Source organism: Acanthaster planci, linkage group LG02 (genome assembly GCF_054643075.1).
Source record: "Acanthaster planci isolate LZ-2023a linkage group LG02, COTS_SCS, whole genome shotgun sequence".
Taxonomy (NCBI): Eukaryota; Metazoa; Echinodermata; class Asteroidea; order Valvatida; family Acanthasteridae; genus Acanthaster; species Acanthaster planci.
The window spans coordinates 6483906-6510154 of record NC_141778.1 but is presented as its reverse complement, the minus strand read 5'-3'; the positions used below and the strand labels follow the sequence as shown (position 1 = coordinate 6510154).

At 40.4% G+C, this 26249-nt stretch overlaps 3 protein-coding genes across 6 annotated transcripts in view; 2 read left to right on the top strand and 1 right to left on the bottom strand.

The window, feature by feature from the left end:
- The window catches only part of LOC110986717 (uncharacterized), a 37581-nt gene extending 23622 nt beyond the window's left edge, over positions 1-13959 (top strand). The window contains exon 10 of one of the 2 annotated variants that reach the window (XM_087130959.1): positions 8515-13959. The gene's annotated coding sequence lies outside the window, so the exon portion shown is untranslated. Of the gene's footprint in view, positions 1-7554 lie in introns of both variants that reach the window. The other variant, XM_087130955.1, reaches the window with a different exon arrangement.
- LOC147799822 (uncharacterized) lies at positions 8-7672 on the bottom strand. Its single transcript, XM_087130975.1, has 4 exons — positions 7589-7672; positions 4076-4356; positions 3353-3629; positions 8-200 (listed from the first exon to the last, which is right to left on the bottom strand). Exons 2-4 carry the CDS (start codon positions 4352-4354, stop codon positions 25-27), a joined length of 732 nt encoding a protein of 243 aa, XP_086987101.1. The 5' UTR covers positions 4355-4356; positions 7589-7672; the 3' UTR covers positions 8-24.
- A 2435-nt stretch (positions 13960-16394) lies between the features above and the next one.
- On the top strand, positions 16395-26121 carry LOC110986718 (solute carrier organic anion transporter family member 4A1-like). Of its 3 annotated transcripts, none has more exons than XM_087133336.1 (11): positions 16395-16626; positions 17221-17558; positions 18057-18519; positions 18896-18989; positions 19912-20033; positions 20478-20738; positions 21009-21207; positions 21777-21924; positions 22397-22575; positions 23142-23206; positions 23773-26120. In XM_087133336.1, the coding sequence occupies exons 2-11, from the start codon at positions 17280-17282 to the stop codon at positions 24138-24140; spliced, it is 2178 nt and encodes a 725-aa protein (XP_086989462.1). In that variant the 5' UTR covers positions 16395-16626; positions 17221-17279; the 3' UTR covers positions 24141-26120. The 3 variants fall into 3 exon arrangements, with proteins under 3 accessions (XP_086989462.1, XP_022104544.1, XP_086989461.1); XM_022248852.2 differs by lacking the exon at positions 16395-16626 and adding an exon at positions 16671-16879 and having other exon boundaries at positions 17292-17558; positions 23773-26121; XM_087133335.1 differs by lacking the exon at positions 16395-16626 and adding an exon at positions 16671-16879 and having other exon boundaries at positions 23773-26104.
- The last annotated feature ends 128 nt before the right edge of the window (positions 26122-26249 follow it).

The following is a 26249-nucleotide window of genomic DNA, read 5'->3' as shown; positions in this document are numbered from 1 at the left end:
TGACTTCTTTTACATTGGACACAGTTATTTTTGAGTTTTCCCCCACATGAATAACCGACAGTGCCATAGAAAGTCGTCCTGTTTCATGTACAAAATCTGCACTTTGATACGCTGGAGACTTGCATTCTTTTGCTCTGCAACTTGACTGTTCAGCATCTTATACTGTGGGTAAGCATCAAGTCTATATCCACTCGAACATGCTGAAAATACACAATAAGAACGAAAGAAAAATATCAGAGGAGTAAACATTGTAATTCAAGTTTTGCTGTCCATAAACTGCAAAATTAAGGCAAACAGGGCAACTAAACAAACTTTGAAATACTCATCTATGGTGAAAATCCACCCATCATTGATTTTTTAAATGACGCATGACAGCAGCCAATTGTTTGAAAGCACCATTGCTGAAGTTGGCATACCCTGTTCTTAAACCTCTTAAGAAAAACTACTGTTTTATATTTCCAAATGTAAAAAAATATAAACAAAACATGATGGCAAGCTGACAATTTACCAGTTTTAGCACCCTGATTGGCAGTATCCATTGCACACTGTTGTGGAATACTATTTTCTAGTTCACAATGAAAGCACACTGAAGACAAATCTTCCATCGCCCTACAAGTATGGTGAAAATCCATCCACCATTCATTGAACTTGGTATACCCTGTTATTAAACCTCTGAAGACAAACTTGTTAAATGTAAAAAATTACAAACAAAAAAATGAAGGCAAGCTGACAATTTAACAGTTTTAGCACACTCTAATTGGCGTATCCACTGCACACCAGATACATGCATGTACATGTGTATAACAGTTGTGGAATACTATTTTCTACTTCACAATTGAAAGAAAACGAAAGTAAAAACTTTTGTTTTCTGTTGCAAAAGCTCACCCATCATTCATTTTTGACAACTACAAAATTACATCTAACAATATGACAGATGTCAATGCATCACATTCAACCCAAAAAAAATTCAAATTTATGAAGAACAATGTTATCATATCCAAACATCTCAACACAACTGTGAAGGTCCTGATTAAAACTTTAGAGTAAATACATCGAAAAATTCACCCATTTTTTACTTGTTAACCAGGCAGCTGTACTTGAAAAGGTACTTATTATTTGAATAAAACAAAGATAAAATACAAAACCTAAACTTGCCTTCCAGCAAGATGCTACAAGGTAATTTGAAAAGTCTGAAACAGGCGGTACCAGTGGGAGATGAAGTTGTACTCAAAGTCCTTCACCTTCCAATACAAGACTGTTTAAAGGGTAGTATTTTAGATGGCATGTACGTTTGTTATGGTTTGTCTCACCACACCTACTACAATGCACATGATATTCCAAGTCATCTTTACACCACTGACTGAGATATGATATCCTGTTTTGTTTTTGCATGACCTGAATGAAAGCCTCCGTGTTCCTGTGGTTGCTCGACCGAAAGAAGAGGGACGTTACTGTATCATTTAATTTTTCCATGGATTGTTGACTAAAGTTACTTATTGGTCCATGTAGTTTGAGTGATTCTGGAACGTGATTCATGAATATGTTTATATACGGCGTAACATCTTTCGCTTGGAAAGTTTGAGCGTAATTACATACCCAGGCTCTTGCTCGCCTTTCAACTTCTTCTGGGTCCACCTGTTCCGATTTTATGATGTTCATTATGTCACGAAATTCCTTCCACAGCCACTTTATTTGATGCATTTTGGGGTGCCAAGAAATGAGATTCTCAAGATTGATATGTTTTTGGATTTTAATGTGCTCAGGACCCATAAAATCGCGATATTGAATTTGAGCAGCTTCCTTGCAGGTATAGAATGACCAAGGTATAGAGAGGTCCCTCACAAACTCTTCAAACGCCGCAATGTTTTGACACCTTGACAGGTCAACATTTTTTGAACTTCTGCCAACATTGTCTTTATGTCTGAGAATCTGTATGAGCTGCAGCACTAATTGGTCTGAAATTCTTAGAAAGAGATGTAATGGGTCAACAACAACATTTTGCAGAGGGATGAATGGGAGAATAGGTGGAGCAACACAACTCATGTTTTTAGTTTTTGGCAGTGTACTTAGACGAGTAATTTCATCCACAGAACGTGCTCCAAATTCACTATCCAGCATTGACCATTTTCGAGTGTGGATGTAGCGCTCACTGCTGGGACACCACACGCAACTGTAAAGGTTATATTTACACAGTGTATCCGTTTACCAATACGCATACCGTCACCACTAATTTTAATGCCAATGTGGTCGGGAACAGGTTCATTAGGGTAAATCTTACTCAGTTGTTCAACAACAAATAGCAGTTTCTGGTTGAGAGGCTGCCATGCACCAATCATGCTGTCATAGGTTTTTATAGGAAAGATGGCATCTACCTCTTTTGCTAGCTTTTTTATCTTCTTTAGACTCGGCAGCTGATTCAAGTTTTTTGAAAGTTGTCTGTAACTTTTGTCAGATATGCACAGGCTATCTTTTAGATACAAGGCTTTTTTGACAGATAGTTTCGTATCTTTTTTTCCAATTTCAGTACCATATTTTAGATTCACCTGGTTTCCGAACTTATCTGATACACACAAAGTTGTTACCTTCAACCCAACTGACTGTAACAGAACAACTGTTGCATTTGCAGTTTCAACAAGATTTTTCTTCATTCGTTTTTACGTAGCGTTTGGAGTAGCCTTCTTTTGACCCATTTTTTCGTGATGCTTTTTTGGTCTTCTTCAGCAGTTTTCTAACAACATTGTTTCTTTCTTTTTCCATTGTTTTGATAATTTTTCTCTGATGTGTAATTTCCTCTTCACAAATCTTTCTACGCTTCTTTTCCCTTGACAGGTCATCTTCCAGTTTGCGTTTTGCACCTCCTAATTTTAGGTTCAACTTACTATCTTTCCACTTGCTGAGTAAGTTTGATGCATTACGACCACCTTTTCTGTTCTCCGCTTTCAATTTACTTAGCATCACCCTCACAGCTTTTAGAAGTTGTTGACCGAGCTTGGGTTGGTCTACTTCGTGTTCAGAAATTCCATTTGAAGTCAAAATTTTGGTGAGAACATTGTTTGCTACCGACTGGTCAAAGGATTCAGTTTTTCTATTGGGACAAGAGGACACTACTATTTCATGGAGGACATATCTATTTACTGGCAACATCCACTCATCAGAAGTACATGTAGGTAGGGAAACAACCAAGGTTATCGCTAGGTAAAACAACAAAATCAAAACAGGCAAAAAAGTACTTGCCATGATGAATGAAATCTAAAACTTTATACTGCTGTCAAATCTAACCGATTTCCGTAGTCCTTCACAAAATGCACAACCAGGTTGTATCCTCGATGGACCAGTTTCTTTTTTAGCTTACTTGTATATGTGACAAGAGGACGCCGTTCTTGTAGCCAAACAGTCAATGTATCTAAATTGACCCTTGCATGGTCTCCGGCCGCATTGGACACCCGTAAATCCCAATCTTCTCCAAGATGCTGGGTAAAGAGGGAATAGTTTTGAACACGGAATCTTGATCCAGATGCCTCTACTAGTCCAGCTTTCCCAGAGAAGTCATCAAAAACTTCTCTCTGGAGAGGAATACGGATGGTGACCTCCGAGTCGGATCCTCTTGCGATTGTTAGTTGCTCCTGGATCTGAGAAGAAACAAGGAGATTCACTGAAATTAGAGCCACACATTTGCACATCTTCATTTATACAGTATGAGTACCTACATTAAGCGTGAAGTTAAAAAATACTTAATTTTTCATTTGGGTAGAAGCCAAATTTGTGTGGATGACAGTCTGTTGCAGAGTACACAATTATCACAGTATACCTTGAGCACAAACCCAGTGAGGCTATTATTTTCTTAAGTGTTTCCAGTAAATTAGACCTTTCTGAATGTTATTACTGTAATGGACCAAGTATGTTACAAAGTGGCATGGCTTTATTACAAAATATTTCTAAATATCATCAAAGTCCTTTTATTGCCAGCTTGATTCATCTCATTTCATCATGTTGATACTTCTCAGTACATGTATTATAGAGCTACATGTCTACACTAACAAATTTTTTCACTGCAGAGATCAGTTCTTAATCTTACTTGAATGAACAGTTGATTAGTCAAATGACTGAAAGCATCTGCCTCTTCAATACCAGCTGGTACATCGATTATGCTTTCTCTCGCAATCCACTGGTCGGTAGTGGCTGGCCATCCCTCCCAATGGACCTTCACTTCCTCCTCACGCTCTTCTATGATTTGGAAGCGCCACAATTTTGATGCTGGCCAATGTAGCTGGTCACGTTGTGACGTCAACCCAGATAACTTTGGCCCCTCATGGAGCTGACGATAGTCGATTCGTTCTTTTCTACGAAGCTTCATATCTGTAACAGAAAAAATAGATTTGTTGACAATGTGTCACGGCACATTCCGAGAGTTTTCATCACAATCAAATCAATTGTGCTACGACAAACATTGTTGCCGAACAATAACATGTTTATCAATTTGGATGTCAGACTGTTCAAACCATGGAGTTCATCGCTTATGGTAGATAAAGTAAAAAAAATATTTCCAAAGCCACTAGTCCTAATTAAAAAAAAAACCAGAAATTCGAACTTTTGAAATTTTGGACTTTATTTCCCTTTACAGTAATCCTTCAAGACCACGAAATTTTAAATTAAAAAAAAAGTGGCCCAGTGCAGCGCTCGAGCCCGTAATGTCAACACGGAAGCTAGATACACTATTGCTTGGGCTATCAGATTGCTCACTTAAATGTGGAATTCTTACACTACTTTATATTATGTTGCATCATGGTTTCCATAAGAATAGTCCTACTGGCACTACTACGATAAAAATACTAACCATGAATTTATACTAAATGAACTCAAATAACAAACATGGCTAGACGTTGAATGTGTGCATCAAGCATTAATAGAGTAAAATTTGTCACGTGCACCGGCGACATGTATGGGCCATCCTAACCTCCGCTCGGTTCCCACACTCATGACACTGTTCACCCCCTGTACTTTATGGATGGAATGTGCCACGAATGCATGGCCGGCTCTAGGGTAAAGCGGGGTAATTGGAACACTTAAGCAGAATTATGCTTTTATTTAATTTGCAAACATCTTTTTCCATGAACACTTTATTTCTTTGTGTAAAACAATTATTCTTGAACATGTCTTCCACAATTTAACAGATGTTTTCATTTTTAAACTCACTGAAAAATTGTAAATTATCCGTCCTTTTGTTTTGTTGTCCTTCTTGGGTGCTTGTTTTTGTTGCTCCTTTTCCTTTTGCTTTAGCAGTTTCAGGACTTGTTTTTCTTGCTTCGACTTCTCCTTTTTCTTGCCTCTTTCTTTCTCTCTCCATTTTTCTGGACTCTTTTTCCTGTTGTTCTCTCTTTTTCTTTTCCTGTTTTTGGACCTCGGCTTCATAAATTTCATCGGAGGTTAAGCAGCGGGCTTGTGTCACACGTTTCGTAGGATTCACAACCTTCTTTACGACTGGTTTCCGGAATACTGAAGCAAATCTTGGTGCCTGCGTTGATGAGTGGGGTAGCTCTTCTGTGTCTCCTTTTCAGCGATGGTCTGGTGGTCATGCACTGAAAATTTTATTTAGTCAATTGACTAATAAAAAATAGTCATGGGTACTGTCTTATTTGACCAATAAATAAGTAGTCATGTACCAGCAATTTGACTAATTATAATTAGTCATGAAAAAGTGTCTTATTGGACTAATTTCTGAAATGATTAGTAATGACAAAAAAATAATTAGTAATGCACGAAAATTAATTGGTAATGCACAAAAATTAATTGGTAATGCACAAAAATTAATTAGTAATGCAAAAGAATTAATTTGTCTTCTGACTAATTGAACTATGCTGAAACTATGTTGGTTGGTCACACTGAACGCAATTCCAGAAATGAAAACAAACAACACAGGACTCAATATTTCAATTGAAGTCTGGAAGTTGACATCACACTTTAATAATACAGTATATTAACATTGTTCAAATTTGAAATACATTTCAAAATTTCAAACTTGTTTCTTATATGTACACTGGAGTAACATGTATATGTACATTTATTTACATGTATTAACATGTCAAGTGCAATGACAACAATATACATTTATGTTGAGGTTTAAATAAAATATCACAGTTTATGTCCATAACCATAACATTTAAAAATTCTTTTCTCTTGAGCCAGTGAACTATCTCTGAATTTATGTGGTGCCCATTCCCTTAAAACCAAGTTCCACTCATTTGTGAAATAGCGTCTACAATCTTTCTCCTGTATTAGCTACATACAAAACAAATGAATGGATTAATAGCACCCCCCCAAAAAAGTCTCTATTATCTCAAAATTAATGAGGTCTGAATAAATCTTTCCCACTTTTTTACATCTCAATAAAACATCAACCCATACTATCATATGCTAGAAATGCATTTTGATAAGGCAAAATGAACTTGTATAATATTCTAGTACATATATTATGGTAGAGGACTTTACATCAAAATGCAATGTACATGATGTATGTAATATTCTGCAAACCTCAAGTGCTACACGTGTTCATTAAAAGACCTTCGGTTGGAGGATCCTTATGAAATGGTTTGCGTGTGTGGCCCATGAGCCGATATCCCTGGTGGTGGTTATGCTTAACCTTTTTGACCGAAGGACGAATGATTTAATAATTTTTTTTTAAATAAGGATTTGACATTCAAGGTAAAATCAATCACACTGAAAGTTAGAGATTAAGTAAAAATCAAAAGCTGGTAATTTGTCATGTGGATGAAGTTGCAAGCATGTACAGGCCATTCTGCCTTGTGGTGTCAGCAAGCCCCCCCCTTTTTCAAGTTGAAGTCATTTCCAAACAACACCCTATTCCCCAAACCCCATACCCCCCATCACAGTCCCCAACAAGGATCTCCGCCACATGTCACATAATTTTAAAACTTGTTTTAATGACAGTTCTTTAGTTGCTCTATTAATAAACTCTTAGACATCTTAATTCACATCATAATCAAACACAAGACTGTACATGTATGTATGCAATGAAGTTATGCATGGTGGAGGTACTGAACTAGGATAGGTTTGTGGTAACGCCATGTACAAGGAAGAATCACGATGTTCCGAACCGTATGATACTGTTTGTAACGTCAAGTGTTCACCACTAGTTCTTCTCAGAACCACACACTCAAGGAGAGATTCTTCCTTGTACATGGTGTTACCGAAAACCTTACCTAGTTCACATTTAATATCATTGTCCAAACCTGAAGTACTACACATGTCCATTAACAGAACCCTATACCCCCAGTTCCCGACATAGATCTCTGCCGCGCCACCCAATTTTAAAACTTGTATTTAATACTTACAAACATTAAAACTTGTTTTTAACAAGTAACAACAATAAACAAGTTGACTCTGGTCACTGGGTTGGGGCATCTTAATCCTCTTTCTTTTGTGTGAACTTGTTCAACCTTGAGATCAAAGTGAGCACCGTTTTCTGAACTGGACATTTGTCCTTAATACCCAGTAAGGCGATCTGCGTGAATTCCAGTGTTTTGATGTGTGTTACAGGGTACTTCAAATGAAAGACGTAGAAAGCACTCACAAAGCACGCGAAAGCTGTTACAATATCGGCACAGCAGCACACTTGTTCCCGTTCGACCATCAACTTGAATGATGTTGATGTGAGTAGACTTTTCTCATCCATGATGACACACACTGCTGGTCTGCACTTGCCATCATCATTCTGGTGAAAAAGTGACAGCAAATGTTTCCATGGCATATTTTAATGAAGGAAAAATGTGACAAAGACAGTAATATTTTAAAGGAAAATTCCACCATAGCAATATCTAAACCGCTCATTCTCGGTAAATGGCCCTGCGTGCCCTGCACGCTTCCCTTTACACGGTGAAAAGGCTCATTTTCGGTGGCATGCGGCTCTATGCACACTTCCACATTCCTTCCACATAAAACTGTGAAATCTCAGTTTTCACGGCGGCTTTTGCCATCTCCAGTCAGCGATGGGTTAAGTATCATGTAAAATCCATCATCATTACATTCATTACATTTACCTGATCATCCTGGTAGGCGAATATGTCTTCCTTCAGGAGCTTTGGAACTGCTAAAGTAGCAGCTCTCTCTAGGGCATCTGTAGTTTACAAGAAATTATTAGAAAAAAAACCATGGTGAGGTGAAGTGAAAAGGCCGTTTGAACTGTGTGTTTAGACAACAGGTATTTTATCACAGAAATCATAAAATGGCAATCAAGAACATGTTGAAAGGCACATTCATGAGGAACTACAGGAAACCAAGTGTGTAAAACTCAACTCAATTTTGTTAGAAAAATGAAAAAGAAATCAACTGAAGTTTTAAATGACCACAGATATGTTAATCACAGAAAGAAAAAAATCATCTTCATTTTGTCATTCCAAAGGAAAGGAAACCATAAACAATGTTCCTTTTCCTCTGTCTCCATTTGAATCACTGATGTATGTTGAGAGCTCCTCATCTTCTCCATCCTTCTGTTGACAGCGCCGGCCCTGATAGAGCTTCAGTATCCCGTCTCCATACTTGTTTAGGCCCTGACGAATCAGCTCGACTGCCCCTGATGTGCCATGAAGGCGCTGGAACTCAGAAAGAAACTGAAACAAAATGACAAATTTAGCTTGGAAAATTCAAAGCACTATGTCCAGCAAAAAGGAAGGAACTTAAATTCTTCAATTGACTTTGGATGGAAATACCTATAGACTCCTCAAAATCAGGCAAAACAGGCAGATGATTTGCCGTGCTGTCACAGATATGATCCCGCAAGCATGGTTTTGTGTCAAAGCAAATGGTCGCCATGTGGAGGACTAAGTCACACTTTTGAAATAAACTTGCCAGAAATGTTTTAAAGTTTTTCAGAATTAATTCTGTTGTCTGTTTTATCTAAAGCCCTGATCATTTAGCGCACGTCAGATTTCACCTAAACGTTTTAATTGTCTCTTGTGCAATCACGCATGAAACCTAATAAAGTGAAACTGGTGCCAAGAGAAGGAAGAGTTGTCAAAGTGCATGTGAAAAAATATTGTATATATTGCTGCACCATAAAACAATGGGGCTTTAAAAATGTGTAGTTTTTTTACTCACTCTGTCTACTCAAGCAACACACACTGATTAAACTCAAGTTTGCCAGAGGCGGCCGAGAAAATTGTATTTTCATCCTGAAATGTCAGTGAAATTTTTCTAAAGCAGACATGTTAGGATTGAAGAATGACTAACGTTACTAGGCCTACTAGAGTTCAAAATCTCATTTATTTTGTAGAAGTGGACTTTGTTGTCTTATTATGGGAACCGGGCACTAAAAGTAACTGGCCCTAGGGAAAGAATTCCATATAAGAAGTTCACTCATTTGTCCCTAAAATGATTAATCAACCCCCAGAAAGCAATTACATGTCATAGAAGTCAATTTCAGGAGTGAGAAAATACAAGCATTTTCATAGTCGACACTTACAATTTCTCAGACCAGTTTCATAGGGTTTGTACACAAGGTGTCAAGTGAACTTCGTAGGCCTATATGGAACTCTTTCCGGCCCCTACATGCCCAAGGCCTATACCATGTAGGCCTAGGCTATACTCCTTCCTCCATGGTGTAACGTCAGGCCTCCATGCATGACCGGGCCTACCATGCCTACCCGCGCCCGCTTCACTTTTACCAAGCCTTACCTTCACTGCAGATAAGAAGGTCCGGCCATATCATAAAGTAGAATTTCCTACATGTTAGACCTATTTGTTTTTTACTTTACATTTGATATGTGCTACATGTATATTTATACCCACCTTCACGTATCTCTGGGGCACAGCTTGACCCAGCCCAGCTCAGTCAATTTGGCAATGCAATATGGCGAAGAGACGTCGTAAACGTTCGCCGCATACAGTTCGTGTATATGGTGCGATACACTGCCCCAGAAGTCCCTACTGTTTGATATTATTATGCGTGCAACCACCGAGAAAGGTTGTGAACCCCGGTAAGTTCAAATTGTCAAAATTGACCAAAGTTGTCGCACAATTTTCGCGCTCTATCGCTGTGGTTAGTTCTGAGTGAAAAAGTTTGTCAGCAACTTCGTCGTGCAAAAAATAATTCGTCAGGTAATACTTTCATGACGATGTACGTTAGTCAATTCACGTCTGGTAAAATAGTCCATCAAGCAGATTGGTCTTTCACAAATTTTAATTTGTCCAGCTATTTTAAGGATTGGTCTTACAGCTTTTTTAATTCGTCAGTCTCCTGCTCAAGATAGTCAATTGACTAAATGCTTGCATGACTAATATTTTCCCCCCTATTTGACGATTATTTCACCCCGATTGACTAATTAAACTTTTCAGTGTACCGTGTAGCTTGCCTGCATTAAAAAACTTTGTCGTTAATTGGGTCGAGGTTCTCAGTATTTTGCATTGGTCGATTAACACGGTACATGTTCGAAAGAGATCTACAAGCATGCATCGAACCGTTTGGTGCTTAATTCTGTCCGTGTCTGTATTGAATGGATTGTTGTAGTGTGTTATTGTGGTAATAATGTTAACGTTGGGCAGTTCCTCTGGTCACGAAAACTTCTGTGAAATTCCTTATCCGCCACTAGCGCTCAAAGTAGCAGTGGTGGTGGTGTAACTTAATAATAGTTGCTTATCCACCACTAGCGCCTAGCAGTGGTGGTGGTGTAACTTAATAATAGTTGCTTATCCACCACTAGCGCCTAGCAGTGGTGGTGGTGTAACTTAATAATAGTTGCTTATCCACCACTAGCGCCTAGCAGTGGTGGTGGTGTAACTTAATAATAGTTGCTTATCCACCACTAGCGCCTAGCAGTGGTGGTGGTGTAACTTAATAATAGTTGCTTATCCACCACTAGCGCCTAGCAGTGGTGGTGGTGTAACTTAATAATAGTTGCTTATCCACCACTAGCGCCTAGCAGTGGTGGTGGTGTAACTTAATAATAGTTGCTTATCCACCACTAGCGCCTAGCAGTGGTGGTGGTGTAACTTAATAATAGTTGCTTATCCACCACTAGCGCCTAGCAGTGGTGGTGGTGTAACTTAATAATAGCTGCTTATCCACCACTAGCGCCTAGCAGTGGTGGTGGTGTAACTTAATAATAGTTGCTTATCCACCACTAGCGCCTAGCAGTGGTGGTGGTGTAACTTAATAATAGTTGCTTATCCACCACTAGCGCCTAGCAGTGGTGGTGGTGGTGTAACTTAATAATAGTTGCTTATCCACCACTAGCGCCTAGCAGTGGCGGTGGTGTAACTTAATAATAGTTGCTTATCCACCACTAGCGCCTAGCAGTGGCGGTGGTGTAACTTATTAATAGTTGCTTATCCACCACTAGCGCCTAGCAGTGGTGGTGGTGTAACTTAATAATAGTTGCTTATCCACCACTAGCGCCTAGCAGTGATGGTGGTGTAACTTAATAATAGTTGGAGGAATATGACTATTGGTCATTTACCCAAGAATGACGCAAGTGGTCGTTTCATATTATTGTCGAGCTTTCACACTAACTCTTTTGTACAATACAACATACATTTCGGCACAGCTTGTTGAATAGGCCTACACTGTATACAGTACTACCATTAAGGCCGGTTCATACTTCACCCGACAGCGAACACTAACAGGAATTTGCGACGTCAAATCATACGTTTACGTTGCGAATTCGTACAAGTTGAACACATTTCAACTCAGCGAAATTTCGCCGCAAAGTTATCGTGAAGTCAAGTCCGCGTCGATTTACATTCGCTTGAAGAATGAACCGGCCTTTACAAAACAGTTTGAACAAAGATATTTTCAAACTCGTATAATGGTTCCTATGAGAGTTGCATTGCCAGTGGTGCACCCAAGGAGAAGGAGGGTGCTCGGAGCTTGTTCCCTAGAGGTTTTTCTTTTTGGGGGGGGTCTGCAAACCGAAGAAGATGTTAAATACATCAACATCTTCTTGCCGTACATCACAGTGGGAGTGGCTTGAGTATCCTGAGATATTTTCAGAGTAAATTCCGATCCGAGCCGCTCCCCCTGATAGAGGCTTGGGTGCTCTACTTGATATTTATTGTCGACGTAACATTTATTTCCGTTTTGCAATGTATATCAAGTTATACACAAATTCAGTTAATGGAAGATTTATGACTACAAGATTGAAAGTTAAATGAGGCCATGGGACATCGAAATAAAGGGGGGGCAGATCGGAGGCATAGGGCCTATTTCAAGTATGTTTGAGACTTCTGTTTTCGAGGATTGAATTTTAAACGGTTTCTACATCAAAATGCCTTTTTTATGATTCTTCAGCTACCGTAGTTCTTTTCAGAAATTGTGATCGTATCCTGCATTTCATGTGATATCTTTGTTTTACGTACTACTACTCTTCCTTCGTTGAGCTTTACTATTTACTTTTTTTACATTTTTTTTTTGTTTCTGCCGTAAATCGGCTTGATTGTTTTGTTTACAATCACCGCAAGCAACTCAGTTTGAGTTTGTGTGAAATTGCTTCGGACTTTCAGTTTAACTTTTTCAAATGTTGTTTAACATCATGGTGATGTATATGATAGTGAGGATGTTATCTTACATCATTAGTATTTTATGTCAGTAAATTTGTGCCGAGAAGTTTTGTGAAGACAGTTGGAAGCGTTGAGTTACTGAGCTTTTGTTATCGAGTAAAAGTGTTATGGTACATTTAAAAGCTGAGCTCTGTGCGTAATTAAGGTTGTCAACAGAGCTTCTGAAACTCCGTGTGTATAGGTTATACCACACACTAAATTTCATGATCCGACTGTCTCTTGTTCTGATTGGCCAAGGTGTCATGTACGTGTCCATGCAGCGGTCTATCCATGGGGACGGTGGGGAGTTCCCTTGGTGACATGTTTTCTATTTCATTTTTTAAGGAATTAAAAACAACAAACAGTACCACCATACCTGATCGGGTGAGGATGGTTTTACGGGTAAAACATAATATAGTTGTTTGGGAGAGAGGAATTCCAGCCCCCCTCCAAAAAAAACCCTTGATACCGGTTTGCCACTGCTTTTATGCAAATTAAGTAGGAGTTGCAGGGGCAGTCTCTGACTTCCCCTAAAAGAGGCCGTTTTTATTTCAAACCTCCTCTTCGTCTCTGTATTTGGTTCACCACGATTAATCTGGAACGTTTGCTCTCAGACCCAAATGGAAGTTTTTACAGCTTGGCCTAGTGTTAGACAATTGGCTTTTTCTTTGGTTGAAAATGAAGATTCGTTGAGCTAAAGGGTCTAGGTTTTTAAAGCATCTAAATTCATTTTACCTGATGATTGCGAAGCTGCATGTGTTTGTAAAAACTCGTGCTTTTTAAAATAGGCCAGAGCTTTTGTTTCGTGTTTTTGTCAGGTCGGAATACGTTTATATTAAACGGAATTTTGCGATCATAGTTTAGAACCAAGTCCTTACAAAAATATAACTTTGTGGTCAGTATTTTAAATGAGATCTGTTGGAACGCGATTGTCATTTTGTTTCCCGATTTTTCCCCATGTATATAGGATACCTGGTACCATCAGGAAGTATTTTGCACATTGTTATACGAGGTATGCAATTATGTTATACAATCCCATGAAATAGTATTGTACTTAATGTTAATTATTATATATGAGAAGCTATTATAGATTTGTAATCATCTTCTAGTTTTTGTGCAATTTTTCAAATCGCTTGCCACGGTGGCACGTATTGAAATATGAAATTCTATACAGTTGCAGATCTTACCGTAATAGTCCTGAGGAGTAAAGGCCGTAACATTTACCCAACATTTTCTTTTCGCTTTGTGATTGCGTAGAACATTGCCACTACATGTAGCCGAATTGCATTCCACTGTTGTTTCGAGATTTCAGATCTTTTACACTTGTCTTTATTTATATAGTACTGTCGATAACTTTGCTCATGAATGCTGCACATAATTGGAAGGTGTGAATAAAATAAGTGAGAAGGGAGATTGAATTCGTGAAACTGGTGTTTTACTGTTGTCTGAAACTGCTTGTCCAGTGTTGCTGCTGCAGGTATTGCAGTTTTCATAGTAAAATTAAGCATTATTTTCTCTACATTACTATACTTGTCAATATTCTGATGAATACACTGACATAGGGATGGGGGTATATATTGTACTCTTTCGTAATGTCATGAAAGTTCTGTTCAAAAAAGACGTGAAGTCATGTTAAGATGGTGTCACCCTTATACCGTGTTGGTATGAAAAGCTCACAGACGGTTGCTGTTTTGTACGATCTGGTTTCACATGCACTGCCAAACCGTTTGGGATTTTTAGTTTTAAAATTAAAACGTTTGGGTACGACGTCAGTGCTGTATCAAGGTGTTCATCTCGGTCTTTCACATGATAAACTATTTTTCTATAAACAACGAAAGGGCATTGGGTTGGTCCACTCTTACTTGTTGCCGTGTGGGATATCAAGAGAATCCCTTTTAAAAATCAAATTATAAAATCACTTTTATTTTTTGCTTTAGAAAGATTAACATGAATAATTGTAACACAAAACAGATTATTACAATTTGGTGTAGAAAGTTTAAAAATGGTTCCCCTGGAATAGTTTAGCTTTGTCCCTTGAAATTTGCACAGATTTTCAGTTTGCCCGTTGAAAAAAATTAGCGTGCTCGATGGTGTACAACATAGAACAGGATATAAGCAATTGCATAATTGTTTGCGGGAGTATACATGTAGTCAACTTATGCTGATCCAATCAGCATTATCGCTATTAACACCATCACGATCATTTTAAGGATATCCCCATTGTCAACACCATTAGCATTATCGATAGCATTACCATAAACCGTCCTCACATGGCTACGCTTGCGAAGAGGAGAACATGGACTAGTAAAACCATGATAAATTGGCTCCTGTCTATACATTCCAAACCAGTAGAATCATAGAATGACCGTTGGGTGGCAAAAAGTGATAAGAAGCTAAGACAGCAGTGATTGCTATCACAAATACCTGAGGACCGAATCGTTTATTTGTGAAACTTACATGAATCAGAGATGATGACCAATAGTTGTCATATCACACCATATGAAGTTAGACTCTGTACAAGTCCTCCCAAATGTCACTTATGATTGACAATAAACACATCAAAAAATGAAATTTGAAGCCTGATTGTATTTCTCAAGTACAAATTGAGCAAGCATAGCAAACCATGGCCTTTGTGAGACTTCTGAACTTTGATTCATGATATTGCGATAAGAAAACCTGCTCTACAACGGGGGTGAAAACCTGCCCCTTAACCACTGTATGTGATTTTGCCGTTCCATGCAAAGCAGAGGTCTCCAGAGTTGGGGAGTGATACACTGTACTACTCACCACTGCCCTCACCAAGGCTATGCGAGTAATTGGATCTACCTCTTGTGTACAAAAGAGATCCCAAAGAGGAGCCAGCAAAGTGGGAAAATGGGGAATTATCGGAATTATAATATTCTGATGAAAATATTTACATGCCTATGCATGATAATTCTTAGTAAACAACCGGGCCACCCTCTTACTTAAAGTTTTACCAACCTCGAAAGTATTGGCAAAGTGATTTCATCGCTAAGCATTGTCACCATTACCCCCACCCATCCACACACGCGCATTATGGCCGCTTTAATCCTCCGGTCCAAACAAGGTCGACAAGGTTGGTACACAACATCATGCCTTAGATGTAAGCAAAACGACATAATTCATGCGAAATCAACCTCTTTAAAGCTTAACATGCGCTTACTCGAAAAAAATCGTTAGGACACGGAGGATATGGTGTGACCGTAACCACGCTATTGCCTTCTGCTATTACACACTTATTATTTGGCCTGGTTATTGTCCTTGGTTGGCAGGCAGTTTCTACTTCTTGTATCGATAGTTGTCGATATACCCCAAGTAAACCTTCAATGTAAACTCTACTGAGTAGTAAATCAATTTGGTTTGTAAACAGTGATAAAAACTTTCAGTTTGTATCATTCCCTGTGCTGTGTTCAAACTTTGTTGTTGATGTTTGAATGAAATAACTGAAATCGGATGAAATAACTGAAATCGTCCCCTGCAACAGCAAACAAGGCGGTATGCCTCGAGTTTCGCGTTTGCTTTCATTCGCTATGTAAGCACAACTACCGGTGTATGTGTTCCACAAAAGTTCATTAAAATAAAAAACTAATGGTTACCGTGTGTTGGAAAGCCTTCCCTTTAAAATTCTCATGGACTCATGATAGCTCGTCTACTCCCAACACACAGAGAGTAGGGTACCTGGGCGTGACCTCCGTGAAGTACCGTTACAACTGGAACTCAGATAAGACTTGTCAAAGTAAATGCTACTAGATAGCGACATGGCATGATCAAGCCAGTTAATCCATGCGTCATACTGAAAGAAATGGCAACATCAGTTGCTTCATGACGAAGATTTACGGACCAACACAGTTGCTAACTACGTTTTATGCCTGCGTTACCTTTCCCAAACGGAATTAGACGATTTCAGGCGGGAATCGACAATCTTGTTTTCAATCACATACAACAGTCGGGGGTAGATAGACAGTCGGTTCCCCTGTGGTCTAATAAGCCCTCAACGTTTGATAAAGTGACAAGAGGAAAAGAGCAAATACTATGTGCTGTTAGCTTAATGATTACACGGTAAGTTAAGTAAGTATAGATCTGCGAGCAGTATACGCCCCATGCAAAATCGGTTTGAGCTGGAGAATAAAGAAATCTTCAGCCTTGGTGGATAGGTGTTGTGGAGACAATCGAGTTCACCCATAGGTTTCTGCTTTGTTTGTAATTTGGCGTTTCATTTGAGCTGCTGATGGGCAGACCAATTGTTTAGGTTAGATGTTCTTTCCTGTACGAGAAACAAAGAAAACTTGAAGGGGAAACAGCAATACTGGCGGTGAGTGTTTGTTGTCAGTTCTTATGGACCAGTGAACAAAAATAGGTCCTGACAGTGCAAGTCATTGATTGAACGCGATTTCTTGGCGTTTCTTTCATTGTTGTAAACAGCACCTTATGAACTCTGGGAGACATCCAAAAGTTGAGGAGCTTCCTCCTAAATAAACTTATTTGAAATAGCTGAACAACTTTTTGGCAACTTGTAAAGAATGGCATGCGGGGTATGGTTTATTTAAAATAGTTTCAAACGAAAAGAATTCAACATAAGTGGTAATATGCAATCCTTATGTGTCGTCATTTCTGATGATAGTGGACAGTGGTTTTATTATTTTTTAACTTTAGTTAGAAAACCCCCTTTATGCTGGAGCTGTATATCGGGAAAAATAACATTAAGAAGGTTAATGGTGCTCCAGTGCAATATGACTCCCGATGATGATGGTCTGGTTACGGACAGCGATGGTGGCCACATCGAAAATGGCAACGGAAACATACAGACGGAACAGAACGCCAACAGGAAGGGGTGCGATATCACTGCGACGTCGGACCTCAACAAGGACGTGGAGGACCCCGCAAAGAGCCCATTTCGCTACGGTTGCTTCGGCTGGACTCCTCGGTGGATGCAGCGGTTCAACCGAGCCCCTTGGTTGTTAATCGTGCTCAGCGCATTTTGTACTGCTCAGGTAACGCTAACGACTGTGGACTGCAAATGCTGTCCCTGTCGCATACACGAGGAGACCAATCAGACGCTATGGACTCCATGCACTTCATTTCACCCTCAACAAACCAATTATAATAATTATGAACGTATCAGGTTGGCAAATTATGTTCAGGTCGGGATTGCAAACCACGAAGCCATGCGGTTTTTACCTTTACAACAATTCCCCATTTATTTGTATCTTGCCTATATTAGTGGACACCAATTCAATCTGCATTTACAAAACCTCTTTTTTTCTGTGTAGTATAGAACGCATTACCAATACATGTATAAACAGACGGGCTTTACAAGCCTACATCTGACTTAACGCAGACATATAGGACCCGCCAGTCCTCGAGCATACGTGTGGAGCCAAAGGCAGATCCGCAGGGAAATGTGTTTGTTACTTGTTAAACGATTTGTTTCTGCTACCTGCCTCGTTCATGTTGTCTAAAAAATGAGGTTTCTTCTTGGCCTTCTGCAGGGTCTCGTTATCAACGGTTACATAAACACCGGTATAGGCACCATTGAACGCCGTTTCGAGCTGAGCAGCAGGGCATCGGGGCTTATCGTCAGCATGTACGATATCACGTGCGCAATCCTGGTCCTGTTCGTGACGTACGTTGGTGGGCGTGGCCACAAACCCAAATGGCTGACCTGGGGGTTAATTTTCATGGGCACTGGCTCCGCCATATTCGCCCTGCCCCATTTCACGACAGGTCTGTACCAGCCGGTGGTCGGCGCAGACTCCATCCTCTGCACGAATGACACTTCGGGAGAGCCACAGTGCCAAGACGGCACGGGTGGCGACTCCAGTCTGTCCAATTACTTCTACCTGTTCCTGGTGGCTCAGGTGTTTCACGGGATAGGGGCCCTCCCGCTCTACACCCTCGGGGTCACGCTGCTGGACGAAAGCGTGACGACAAAGCAGACTGGATTGTATCTGGGTAAAACAGTTGTCCTTTATGAACCTTGCAATTTAGACCTCCTTGGCATGCATAGCCTGAACAAAAACACTAGAACAAAGCAATAGTGCCGTCAGATCATCCCGTTCGGAGAAATATTATTTAAACCCGAAGTATGCCAGGGCGAAACGTGTATTTCAAACAGGTGGGGGGACAGCTGGCATGATACAACCAGATAGGCAGGAAAAGCCATATTCAAAGTCTAGTGTTACAAAACTATGCAAAATATTTTCTTTCTTTTAATCACTGCTATGGTTTGCTGTTTTATAACAAACTCATTCTTGGAAATCATGTAAACATCGGTACAAATATTAATCTGTGCATAGTAATCGGGAACGTGAAAATCTCCTTTTGACAGCTTGGTTCTACGGTTTCTCTGCACTCGGTCCGGCACTTGGTCTCGTCTCAGGTGGTGTCTTCCTTGGTATCTACACTGATCTACGAGCTGACAGGTAAGTCATCAACCATTGTCCTCATTTGTGTGTTTTACTTGCGAGTTGTGGTCACGGGACGGGCTTACCCAAGAGGCACAGTAGACACTGCGCCTATAGTGCCTTCAGACAATTCAAAGACCTACGAAACCTTTCAGGTCGTACAAAGAGGTGTATCACAAAACGGAAACTTGAGCATTCAAGAACGCATTAGAAAAGTTCACAGCTTACTCCGTCTTAACATCAACTCAAAGCACCAGGTCATCATGATAAGGGAGCATGTCAAGCTCAGAGACGGAGCAGGACATGCAGAACACTGGTGCCCATAGGGCCTAGAGTTGGTTCGCAGGACCTGTCAAGTTTTCTTACCTCCATGTGTCATTGTGTTGTCTGGAAAGCGGCTGCAAGGTTGGTGTGGAATGTGGTTGATGTAACTGGGTTTTAGTATTGGCTGTCATCATGTTTGTGCTCTGTACTTTTTAGACGTGTTTTTGTGGTGTCAATAATTGTGTTAACGGCTTTATTGTTGTGGCTGTAGCTGTGGCTATGCTCAGGAACGCTTTCAGATATGGTTGTTTTCCGTTATGGTCGTGGTTTTAGTATGGATGTGGTTTGGGCATTTGTTGGGCCGAGTTGGCAATGGTGAAAGTGTGGCGGATATTTTGTTTGTTCTTACAACGACGATTTGGCATTTTGCAACGCTCCTTTTATAATGAAGTTCCTAGCTAATTTGCAAGAGTGGTCTGGGTTTACCCTTTCTCCCTAACAATTATGTGCTCTCCACATTTCCAGCTTTTGCTTAGTGAAAAATTGAATCCACGAACTAACCATTTGTGATCCGTGCTTCCTTCATCAGTGACACAATGCATGGCATAGCCGTTTGAGTTAAGTAGTTCCGGGTTTAATTCACCATACATTAGTATATTGTATTTTACACTTGTAGTGTCAATGTGACATCCTCGGACCCAGCCTGGGTAGGAGCATGGTGGATTGGTTTCGTCATAGGTGCCATTCTGTCCTACATCGTTGCAATTCCAATGAGTGGGTTCCCAACAGAGTTGCCCAGTAAGCATTTCTTATCAGAGTTTCAATTAGCCACGTGAAGAGAACAAGTACCTTATCGCTAATTTGGTAACAAAACTACCAAGAAATCGGATACCCGTATGGACCTTGGTTCATGTATCCACTGAAAGGTTCAAAATGAGATAACTGACCTTCAATCCAGCACCAGTGGTGCCGCCCGCCCACCGCTTGGCTTGATGTCAAAATAAGCACTGCGTGAGCGATACAGGTCCAATCCACTGTACATGCGGAGCACTTACTGTTAAGCTGCATAATTAGAGTAGCAGCGTATTATTCACATGACGGGCTTTTGCAGTTTGTCGTCCCAAACAGATTCGATACCCGGTCTACCTAAGTTGCCGTTCTAATAAGGTAGGATTGCCTGTTATATGAAAAATGACATTTTTAGTGAGTGAGGTTCGGTCATTGCCTGCTTTTCGTTCTTAGCTACCGCCAAGATCCGAGCCGAGAAAGAATCCCAGGCCCACATCGCTGGCCACGAGGAAGAGGTCACCCGGCCCAATTTTGGTACCAAACTATCCGACATCCCCAAGGCCGTCAAGTACCTTTTCATTAACCCGACCTTTGTGTGCGTCAGCCTGGCAGCCAGTGCTGAGAGCCTGGTCATCAGTGGGTTTGCGACTTTCTCGCCGAAGATACTTGGGATTCAGTACGGCCTTTCGCCCGGTGTATCCTCTGCTATTGTCGGTAAGACACAGAAAGAGAGATGAAAAGATTCTAGTATATTTTCGTTTAGTCTATTCGTAGTACAACGTAGAGAAGTTTAGATACTGTACTTTCAAGATGAATTCATAGTACGTCATGCGCAAGACTTAGTGTAGAAATAATGAAATTATTCCACGCATGTATTCTTCCTGTGATCGTGGTCGCATTTAGCATAACCGAGTTTGGTCATTCTTGGTTGTTATGGCCTCTGTGCGACGAAACTGTTTTCACATAATGATGACTGTTTTCCAGGTATTTTTGCCGTACCGGCGGCTGTTGGATCTACATTTCTAGGCGGATGGTTGATCAAGCGATTCGACCTGAAAGTCCGTGGAATGTTGCGCCTGAGCATCGTCTGCGTGATTATCGTGATCGTGTTTTCATTCTGCTTGCTGTTGATCTGTCCTCAGGAAATAGTAGCCGGTATTAACTCCAATTACTATGCAAACGAGTAAGTTAAAGTTGACATAAGATATTCCTGTCGCTGACTCTTTGATTCTGTAAAGTATATTTCGCATGTTGTAACAATTTGTAGGAGTCTACCATTTTACGGTGAAGTGTTTATATTATTCACATAATTTTATGATTCTAACAGTGCATAAAGCAGCGCGTAGTTGCCGATGTGCTCAAACCGTAAAAAAGACGACCCATTCCAATCCATAATAACAACAACAGTGAACTTTGCTGATAAAAGACTTTAAGCTTTTAAGAGGCTTTGCCTTGGCCGATTATATTGCTACTTTTTTCTCATTTCAACATTACTTGTGATACATCATCTTTGCTGTAATATGAAGCTTGGTGGTTCTGTTTCATGTTTTCTTGTTGGGTCTTTTAATAGCCGTACATTCAAAACCCTTACAGCTTAATTTTTCAACACCTCTGACCATAGGTCCACGGAGTTTGGCCCCTTTTTATCCATGTCTGTTTACACATCACTTCTGTTTCAATCAAAACTATTGCGATCAAAACTGTTAGACGGCATGTGTTAATTGATCGTTAACGCTAACTTTAACACCTCAGGACAGGAATCCAGGACACTTTGAAGGATCCTTGCAACGCGGACTGTGGGTGTGACAATTCGGCAGACTACAGCCCTGTCTGTGGTGACAACAACCTGCAATACTTCGATCCGTGTCATGCTGGATGCAAGTCGAACTCGGAAGATGGAGTAAGTGTCCCTTTTATGCCTAAGGTTGCTAAACGTTTAGTGCAGCTATGCTGAAGCTGAAAGCTTGCAGCTGATCACAGTGTTCTAGTAACGGTCCTCTCGTCGTTCGAAGTCGTTGGACAGTTGTTCTAATTAGGCCGTCCTCGAAACGGGCTTCCGGAGCAACGGCTACGTCTATTGTCAGAGTACCCCACGTATTTGTCAGACGAAAACCTGTAGCTCTGTTCAGCGAAATCTTCACATTTGCGCAAATGTTTTATAAAATCCTCTGACAAGATAATCAACTCGAGAGGGAGTGCAATCACTTTGCGCAAGAGTCAAGATTGCGCTTAACAGCTCTGAACAACAGACCCCGATGCTGCCTGTTAGCTCCGCAACCTGTAGGCCTTTGAATACTTGCTTCAGTCGAAAGATTACTGGCTAACGAAGTGAAAGAGTTTTGACTAACAGTGACAAATGCTCTATTCTGCAGGTTTTCTCTGACTGCAGCTGTTTGGATATCGGTAACTGGACCGATTCGTCCCTGAAAGTCTCCCAGGGCCAATGCCCCGTTGACTGTGGCATCGTTCTGCCGCTCTTCCTAATCGGATATTTCATCTCCATGTTCTTCAACTTCATGCCGGGAATTCCTGCCACGAACACGTGTCTCAGGTAGGTTGCTGTCGGATTCCCTGTGTGGAAGAGTGTTCTTGAATTGGATGGTAAGAGCTCGGCCTCAAATCTGCGGTTGTCTTAGGTGTACTTGAAATTTCACCTAAAGTCTCGTGAATTCTCGTCCCACTCGTTAAAACCTCAGTTGTCGAACCAAGACGAAATCTAGGCTCAGATAAAACGCTGATGCCGAATTCAATTTTAAAATGTCGAGTATCGTTTAATTTTCATACTCTATTAAACTTCTCCGCATGCGCATTCTGACAGGTCCAGTGGAAACAAAGCTATCATATCGACGTTTACAACCTGGAGAGTTCAACTCTCCAGTAACAGAGGCTTTCCCGCCAACAGGGTGTAACCAAAATGAAACTGAAGTGTGGAACTTTTTTTTTAAACGCCCCTTAAAGCTCATACCTTAAAGTGTAGCGGAAATGAAAATCTCGGCTGAGCCTATGATCTCGCCACGAATTTCAGTCGTATTCGAAGAGGAGAACCACCACCACTTGTTCAAAATCTAAAATTCTCGTTCATAGTAATTCAAACTAACTCGAATTTTTTCTCCACAGATGTGTTCCTGACACGCAACGGTCGTTTGCTCTGGGTGTCCAGTGGCTGTTTGCTCGTTTGTTAGGTGAATATTTGTAATCAAGGTCACTGTGATAATTTTATGACGCATGCGTTAAACGCAGTGCGTTCATTAGTCCGATGAACTGTATGTTGTGGTCAGTATCTGAATTAGGGGCCCTCTGATGCACACTGTTGGCGGTTTGGTTTCAAAATGGCTCCACGATGTCCGTTTGGGCCACGAGTTGTGACATTGATCCTGCTCCTAAAACCCGTTGTTTCTATTCCATTGTCTGATCTGCCATAGAATGATGGGTGCATTTACAGTGTATCACATAACCAAACCGCCTCATCTTCAGTGCCGATCAGTGATCAGTGGAAATGTCCTGCCGTCAGGGGTTGTTGGCACGATCTCCAGATCCAAATGTTTCAACATGAATTATGTGTTTTTTTCGCATAATGAAACACTCATCTCTGTCATTGTACTCAATAAGGCTCCAGGCAGTTTTTGTAAGTGGAATAAATAACGAGGGACGCAATTATGCCCTTGATGTCATAATGCGTCTTTGATCATGTTTGGAAGGAACTGTGATAAGGAAAAATTATATTTTTGCTTTTATGTGTTGTTCCTAGGCTCTGTTCCAGGCCCTATTCTCTTTGGTAACGTCTTAGACACCAGCTGTCTCCTGTGGCAAGACGACTGTGGTAGCCGGGGTGCCTGCTGGTTATACGACCGGCAGATGCTGGCCTGGAAACTGCTGCTGATCGGGGCGGGCTTTAAGGGAGTTAGCTTCCTCTTCTTCGCCCTGTCTCTCATCTTTTACAGGTCCGCCCACGACAACGACGGAGACGAAAAGAAGGCGACAGATCCCGGGGAGGTCGAGGTGGATATGGAGGGGAAAAGGGAATCGTATAAGCGGATGGAGTCGTCCAGCAGCACGGCAGAGATCGTCGCAAATGCCGTGTATGGAGAGACTGCCGAAGAGGGAGAAGTGGAATAACCGCTATCGGATAATCAAGGGATGTTCCTCCCGTGATAGTACAACGTGATCCTTGGAAGCCCTGTTGTTGGACATAATCTCGTATGACGAGTCTGACGAGCTATATAATATATAGCTCGTCAGACTTATCAGAGTAGCCAGTGAAATTTGTTACCATGCCAAGGTTTTTCATATGTATTGACCATGTACCACAACATGGCCCATGGGAAGCGTTTCATCATTACTGTAAAAAGCAATTAGGCCTTCATTCAGACAGATTAAAGTTGCCCGGAATTCAAAAGAAAGGAAAAAAATACGATGAGAACAAGGATGGGGACGTAAGAAGATTTCATCTGAAGGCATCAAAGAACCGAAAGAAATACGTTTGTTACGAGCCAAAACTCTCGCTGAAGACAAGGGTAAATTCCAGCAATAGACAATGATAGACATCCAATTCTTGTACATATAAGAGGGAACATAAAAAGTGTTTAATAGATTCGTTTGTATCAGGATGTTGCCAACAAAATCTTTGAAACCAAAATTATTTTCCAAAGGTTCATAAATAACAATGCTTATCGACTTGTCGAAGTTGCTGTAAAAATATGAAAATATTTGGGAAAATAAATTTAGTTTGTACTACATTCGCAGCAAATCAGCTTTAATCATAAATAAGGTACACATTTTTATTAAATTATACATAAAAGTTGACATTATTATCACATGTAAAAGTATGTGTTTTTACAAATTCAAACTTGTTTTTTAATGCTTCTCATAAGTTTCATTTCACTGTTCCTACATTGTTGAGTGTACAACTGCTTTTTCTAATGTATACAAAAGGCAAATGAAAGTATAAATGGTTGGCTATATTTCCCTGACGAAGACGGCACACTCTGTTTACGAAGGCACAAAGGGCTACTAGTCCTGTACAGCATAGTTTTACTTTCAACTTTATAGTGTTCCTAATATAAATGGGTTTGGCAGTAGCCTGTGTGGCTGATGCTTTTTTATAATTTCTTTGGTTTAGAAAAGGTTTTGCGAGACAGATTTGCATAAGAGGAATGGCTTTGCTCATAATACAAGAAATATGTCCATCCTTGAGATTTTAAACACGTTCTTACTTGATGTAGTGCGTACTAGGGATGTATGCAAAAATTTATAAAAGCGCCTGTAGCCCCAGCCTTTGATGACCAGTCTTGACTCCTGAGGTTGGTTCGTCTGTTGATCTCAAGAGCCACTGCTAGAGAGCGCTATTGCCCTTCTGTGGATGGTTGCACACCCGAGTACCACAAGGGACAGAAACAATTATGTGCTTACTGAGTGCCTGAGGGTGCACCACTAAAAATAAATTCCCATAGACAGCAGTGATAAATCCCCATACTTCACAAATATTTTCAAAATACAACTCTCACAGGTGTTCAGGCTGCACAGAAAAATGATGTTCCACATGTCCTCTTTCATTTTCCTTTCAATTTTCGGGGGGTTGACCAACGAATTTTTGAGAAATTTTCACCAGAAGCAAACCACCCCTAAAATGCAGAAAATGTCCCTGTCCAGAAAGGAGCCATTTTGAAAAACCCTCCCTCGGCAAAATGACTCGAATAGTGCCACTTTCAAACCCGATTGCATCCAAATTGCTCAGAATTGGAAGCCCTGAGTCCGGCCCAGAGGTCCAGTCTCGTATTTCTTCAATTCTTCTGTTGGCTCTCAGGACCCTCTAATATAGAATATTTTGATTGTATAACTTTTATTAATGAGCTCGGTGGACATATTTCTGGCCTAATTACGAGGGTGCACCCCTGAGGTCCACCATTTATTGGTCATTAAGGTTTATTATAGGTTTTCCTGGACAGTTTCGACATTGATATAAATTTACATATATATGTATATATACAAAGCATTGGCCCTGAATCTAATTAACAAGAGAACGTAAAAACAACAGAACAGTGAATTATGTATTTGTGTAAGCTTGATTTCTTTGGCCTATTCTGTTTAAGTATTTTGAATCACAACAAAAATGACGTCCGAAATAACCGCTAATTCAAACCATCTTGACGATAAATTCAATAAGAAAACTAAATCGATAAAATGAATGACAAAAATCGAATTGCTTTTCCGATTTAACTACTTTCC

Excerpts from the sequence above, each read along its gene's own strand:
- LOC110986718 (XM_087133336.1), top strand. The coding sequence starts at position 17,280 with ATGGTGCTCCAGTGCAATATGACTCCCGATGATGATGGTCTGGTTACG. Across the intron at positions 20,034-20,477 it reads GTTCCCAACAGAGTTGCCCA|CTACCGCCAAGATCCGAGCC; the intron begins GTAAGCATTTCT and ends TTTCGTTCTTAG. Across the intron at positions 21,208-21,776 it reads TCCAATTACTATGCAAACGA|GACAGGAATCCAGGACACTT; the intron begins GTAAGTTAAAGT and ends TTAACACCTCAG.
- LOC147799822 (XM_087130975.1), bottom strand. The coding sequence starts at position 4,354 with ATGAAGCTTCGTAGAAAAGAACGAATCGACTATCGTCAGCTCCATGAG. Across the intron at positions 3,630-4,075 it reads CTAATCAACTGTTCATTCAA|ATCCAGGAGCAACTAACAAT; the intron begins GTAAGATTAAGA and ends GTTTCTTCTCAG. Across the intron at positions 201-3,352 it reads TCCTCTTGTCACATATACAA|CATGTTCGAGTGGATATAGA; the intron begins GTAAGCTAAAAA and ends GTGTATTTTCAG.